This window comes from Meleagris gallopavo, chromosome 2, assembly GCF_000146605.3.
Source record: "Meleagris gallopavo isolate NT-WF06-2002-E0010 breed Aviagen turkey brand Nicholas breeding stock chromosome 2, Turkey_5.1, whole genome shotgun sequence".
NCBI classification, from domain to species: Eukaryota; Metazoa; Chordata; class Aves; order Galliformes; family Phasianidae; genus Meleagris; species Meleagris gallopavo.
Window position 1 is genome coordinate 34,299,447 of NC_015012.2, and position 6,000 is coordinate 34,305,446.

The following is a 6,000-nucleotide window of genomic DNA, read 5'->3' on the forward strand; positions in this document are numbered from 1 at the left end:
AAAAACTCTAAACATGTAGACATTATCCTAATTAATGTTAAGACAGTCAGCATGGGACCAAATTGGAAGTTTGTGAAATGGAACTGCAAACATTTTAAAAAGCCTTCAGAGGAGCTGTAAAAAGTTTGACTAAAGCTAGGATTCCTAAGGGCATTTTGGAACCTAATGTACAGCTAGACTAAGGCCTCACATCAGGAAAAGGGAACTGAATATCAAGTGTTGCAGCGATACCTGTTGCTTCTTGGTGGAAGAGTTAAGTGCTTTCTAGAAGGACATCTGGGACATTCCTCACCTAGAATACAGCCTAACTGTGCTGGTGTAATGGCACAAAAGTACCTTCCATGCCATCTTTCCTGCCCCACGCATTAAGCTCTCTCGTGTACAGACATACCACAAAATCCATTCCTACAAGAATGTCAAACTTATCCATCTTCTAAGGTAGTGTAAAAGAATGAATACTGATTAAACAAAAAATATTTGAGATTGTTTCTTGAAAAGAAAAAAGAAAAAGGAAAAAAAAGGAATTTATGATGTGCAGCCAAGGTATGTACATACACTACAGGAAAGAAGCATGAGAGAATGACATGGTAAGAATACTCCCATAGTGTTTCCCTAGATTTACTACTTCATATTCTTTTTTTCAGATAGAGAGAAATGCATTTATATATAAACACAGTAATGACAAGTTCTCTGAAATTACAGAACAATTTAGATCAAAGAGTTTAAAGACAAGTTCCTGCCTTCTCACATTCACTTTGCTAGTTTTCTTATTCATCAGTTAGGAGAAAAATGTGATTGATAAATAATAAAAAAAGAATAATTGCAGGTCATGAATTCATTAAGAAATCTTTTCTGCATATTGGCTGGTAAAGTATATGCATCAGATACATTTTCATTGGAATTAGTTTAAGACCATTTGGCTGTTCTAGTGATGCCTTTCTCTTGATCTGCTTCTGATAAAACAAAAAGGACGTGAGGACTATGGAATCATAGAATCACAAGGTTGTAAAGGACCTATAAGATCATCTAGTCCAACTGTCCTCCCACTACCATTGCTACCACAAGCTACTAAACCATATCTCATAGCTCCTCATCCAGATGCCTATGTGTGTGCACTCTTTTTAAGATGTTATAAATACCTATTTCCAGAAAGCTGCAGCATGTCACTTATTGCTCCACTACTTGAGTTTGACTGATGTCATTTGAGTAGTTGTTGGAGCAGGTCAACTGAATGACCATGAAGATGATCAGAGGGCTGGAGCACCTCTCCCATGAAGAATGGCTGAGGGAATTTGGCTTGTACAGCCCAGAAAAGAGAAGCCCACGGAGACCTCTCTGTGGCCTTCCAGTACTTAAGGGGAGACCAACTTTTTACACTGCCTGATAGTGACAGGACAGGGCAACTGATCTACAGCACAATGACAGCAGAAAAGTTAAATAAATAAATAAATAAATAAATAGGAAAGTTGAACACAGCTGTTAGGATTGAACTTTTAGATGGCTTGATTGTTTGGAGAGAAGCTGTATGATAGAAATATTTCCAGTTTAACTGTACTTTGGAAAGAGATTTGCTACTAATTTTTCCTGAAATAAACAGCAACAACAAAATATCAAAAAACACAACTTGTTTAACTCTAAATATGGTGCTTTGAGTAGAGTTTGGGGGTGCCACAATGAGGACTGACCAACGATTTTTATGATGCAAATGAGGACAACTCACTATCTCTCCTTAGGCACTCAGCAGATTCAAGGCAAGGTAGAGTAAGAGCTGAGATTGAGAACAGGTTAACATTTTCCAATAGTCAACCTTTATTCCTTACAAATAGCTGTTCAACAGATGAGATGAAGCAGTCACAGTAGTTGCCAACTGAAGTTTCTTCTTTAAGATCAAATCATAAGGAATACAGTTTTAATACTTTTTCAAATGCAAATCTAGAATGGCCAAAGGAGACTAAAGGAAATATGACTGTGTCATACAATATGAACACTCCTCTGTAGCCATCACCCACAACCACAAAATTTCCATCCAGAACTGAGACTCCCGTGAGTATCAGGAAACTCTGATAGGCAAACTTCATCCCCAGCATACAACTAAGTGCACAGACATGCATCTCTCTGCATTTCTTTAGAAAGATTTAATATCAGAAACAGAAGGAATGAGAATTCTAACACAACAGGGAAGTCCTTCCAGGAACAAGTGCCGTGAAAGATTATAACTGAAGTTTAACTGCCACGATAAAAGTACAATGTGTCTACAATGATGAGTGCTCTTCATTCCTGCAGGTGACATTTTTTACTTAACACAGACACTAATATTGCACTTTTGGAGCAGACCAAGAAGCTCTGAACTTCCATTATTTTTACACTTGAAAAGACATCTGAGATAAATGAATGTGAACAATTCCCTAAACTTGTACTTTTTGACCTTCTAATACATAGCATTTGCTCTTGCCCCCTTACTAAGCTTTTCCTCCGAGTGGACACAGAGCCCTCACTTCCCAGAAAGCAGAGGACTTGGCATCGACAAGACAAAGCTCTCTGGATAGCTAATGGAGCTCTGTCTAGTGAGGTATCAGGCTCTTTGTGGCCAAAATTAGATTACAAATTCTTCAGGGAAAAGACAGCTTTCCTCTTCAGGGAAGCCTGCAGCACACTTTTCTGTCACTGTAGAACAGTAATGATAGGTGGATTAGGTAGTAGGCTAGAGAGATGTGTCAGCAGGGATCATTTGACTGACTGTGAGGGGAAACAATGAATAACATTGGGCAGTTAAGGTTTCAAGTAATTGAAAGTATCTGCAATGTAATGAATAGACATCTGGCAACAGTATACTGTTCCAGTTAGCACATCATTTTGGATAGCTGGAGCTCAGCTAACTGAGGTTTCACTATAAATGCATTATAAAGATTTTCCAGTATGCAGCTCCTTTAACTACGGAGGTCTTCAGGATTCTTATATCAAATCCGCTACTTTAAGGGAAAAAAAAAGAAAAGAAAAAAAAGTGTAATGTACTGAATCCAACCAACATATTAAATACATTAAAGCTTGAATCTTCCTGCCAAAGCTGACTGGTCCTAGAGGTGGAATGTGTGGTTCTTTAAGACAGCTACAAATAGATCCTCTCCCATCAGAGCTGAAAAAGCCAGCTGAGCCTGCCAGCAAAAATGTAAAGCAGACATGGATCACAACAGCCTTCACCTTCCCTCCACACTCAACCTCAATGCAATAGCAAGAAGAAGAGTGAAGAGCACCAAGCACAACTGAACCTAGGCTACTTTTATACACTTCACTAATTATTGCTAGTTCAGAGGCACTGCAAGTAATTTGATGCTACTGACCTCCCTCTGTGATGCATCTCAACAAAAAGCAAGAAACATACAAAATACTCACCTGATTGGGGATTTTATTTAATTATGTGGTAAGAAAGCTGAAATTTTTTTAAATCTATTTTTAATTTAATGCTGGGAAAAGAAGTCAGGCTAGTATTCTCAGAGAGCAAAGTTTTTCAATGACTCACAAAACAAGCATGTGAGTGGCAGCAAACAATGATTGCAAAAGGATCATAATCAAGGTTTCAATCTGCCTTCTTCAGTACAGAAGTCTAAACCTTCCCCTCCAGCTTCTGCTATGCAGACCTACATATAAAGACCAGTGCTCTCACAGCATTACATGCATGTTAATAAAGCCTATGAATCCACCATCTTTCTATCCAACTACCTGTTTCTTCCCTACAGCATCAAAAAATTTCCACCATATTACTCCTGCATGAATTGTCTTGTACAAGTTCCACAGCAGTAATAAAAACCTTAATTGCACATTTCATTAGAAAAATCGTGTCCAAGTATCAGCTCCCTGTCTTCTGGCCTTCTCACTGATTTGTCCAAAGTTGAAAACTTTGACTGAAGAAATACTGACAGGAGCAAGTACCCTTCACTTTATAATGCAAGACAGTATTTCCTATTGCTCTGGAAGTATTTGTAGTCAGGTTTTAAGATATAATTATAATATTCTTCATGTATTTTAATCCATCCTGAAATAATTGTATTCTGAGCATCCTACAGAAGTTTTTAAAAATTCCTTAAAGCTTTTTCCACTACAACATTTATTTCTGCTAAGAAACACATAAAATATTCAGTATGGGGAAGCACAAGATTTCTACTTATTGACATATTCTTCAAAAATCACACATGAATATGGTGCAACATTCTCAGAAGAAGTATATGCATGTCAATAAAAATCCTTAAATCTCTTAATTATGTTCTTGAGAGAATAGTGGATAAATAGTGGAAAATAGGATAAACATGTATTTCACATCTGGATATGCATCAGTAATGATATACACGCACATATAATGTATACATGAGCTATTTTGATCAGGACAATAGTAATACCTTCTTTTTGCTGCAGTATATCTGCCATTTCTTCTCTGGAGGGAGTGCAAACATTGCCTCTCTGTTCTTGTCTGTAAGATCCAATTCATCCTGGAGATCACAAAAAAGAAAAACAGAAAAAACACACAGTCAGTGGCTGCATTGGTAATTTCTAATATATTAAGAGGAATCTGGATCAGGTACATTACCTAACCTTCAATCAAAATGCAGAGGACTTAGTGCCTCCCAAAGACCATTGGTTTCACACTTTTTGCCTCACTATTCCAAGTTTACCCTGTCAGGACACGACTTGGAAATAGAGCAGTCCAGACAACAGCAGAGTCAGACTGCCATTACTTATGATTGGTATGGGATGAAAAAGATCACATGAAAGGGATGAAATTACGAACACAAAGTACTGGCTTACATGACAGTGATGCTCCTTAAAGTAGTTAGAGAAAGGCAAAAAATTCAGTACACTTTTCTTCCAGCATGCATTATCAGCTTGGTCTTCTAGTTAAAAACATCAACAGATTTGAGGTACATGAAACATATGGGCAGAGACTAACAAAAAAATAAATAAATAGCTTTTTGTTTCTTCCATGGGCTGCCAATGATTTAGAATGAGAATAGTGAAATCACTGTATCTTCTAAACAAAGGTCAAAAGACAGTGGTTTAGTGGCAGTAATGTCGTCGGCAACCTACAGGCCAAAAAGGTTTCAGTACCATTATACTTGTCCACTGAAGTACAGAGGCCCCAGCAAAAGACAATCAACTGTTCAGAATGAGAGGACTTCACATCAGGTTAAACAACAAGCAATTTCAGTCTTAAAAAAAATGAGTTCAGTGGAAGACTACTTGTCTGTCTCTTCTGTAAAAGGTAGACAATGTCAGTCTATCTTCCTATTCATGTCTCTCTAAATCATCAAAGTGGAGAGTGCTACTTGTTCTCTGTACTCAGAGAACTCAGCACTGACCAGAATAGAGCTCTGGTCACAGCTGGAAGTCTCAGGTGCTGATGGGAATTAAACAAATAGGAATGGTCTTCACTGCAAGTGCCCCGCATGAGCTGAGACAGAAAAAGATATATAAACTAGAGTTACAGCAATAAAAATACAAACTTCCAGTGACATTTCAATTAATCAGTTTTGGTAGGGTTTCCTATTTCTTATCTATTGCAGGGGAGATGGACCAGATAACCTTTAAAGGTCTCTTCCAGCTCAAACGATTTTATGATTCTATTTGAAAGTGTTTGGAGAAGGAAACATCCAAGGGTTCGATATCTAGATGACTTTGCAGCACTAAGAACATCACACACACAGCTTCTGGCACCCATGCTAACCTAACCCAAGCACAGACAATACCTCTTTAACTCAGACCAACAATGGTTCATTTGGAAAGCTTTCAGGGCTGGGAAACTTGTGAAAACAGTGAGCTAAATTGCACACTGAGCCTGGTAGCGGCTGCTGACAGATTTAAAAGCCCATAGAGATTTTAGCTGCAAAAAGGTACAAAAGAAATGCAAACAGTAACAAGGTGAGATCAGTGCCAGCAGCCCAAGGTAGAAGAAGCTGGAGTTCTTTCTCTCTCTCTCTCTCTCTTTTTTTTTTTTAACAAGAAAAAGCTTAA

General features: G+C 37.9%; 1 protein-coding gene across 2 annotated transcripts in view; it reads right to left on the bottom strand.

Annotated features, from left to right (window-relative positions):
• The window catches only part of DAAM2 (dishevelled associated activator of morphogenesis 2), a 74,968-nt gene extending 70,453 nt beyond the window's left edge, over nucleotides 1–4,515 (bottom strand). For both annotated transcript variants that reach the window (XM_031552406.1, XM_019613511.2), the window contains exon 1: nucleotides 4,392–4,515. In XM_031552406.1, coding sequence (XP_031408266.1) covers nucleotides 4,392–4,445 — 54 coding nt within the window. In that variant the 5' untranslated portion in view covers nucleotides 4,446–4,515. The remainder of the gene's footprint in view (nucleotides 1–4,391) is intronic.
• Between the last annotated feature and the right edge of the window lie 1,485 nt (nucleotides 4,516–6,000).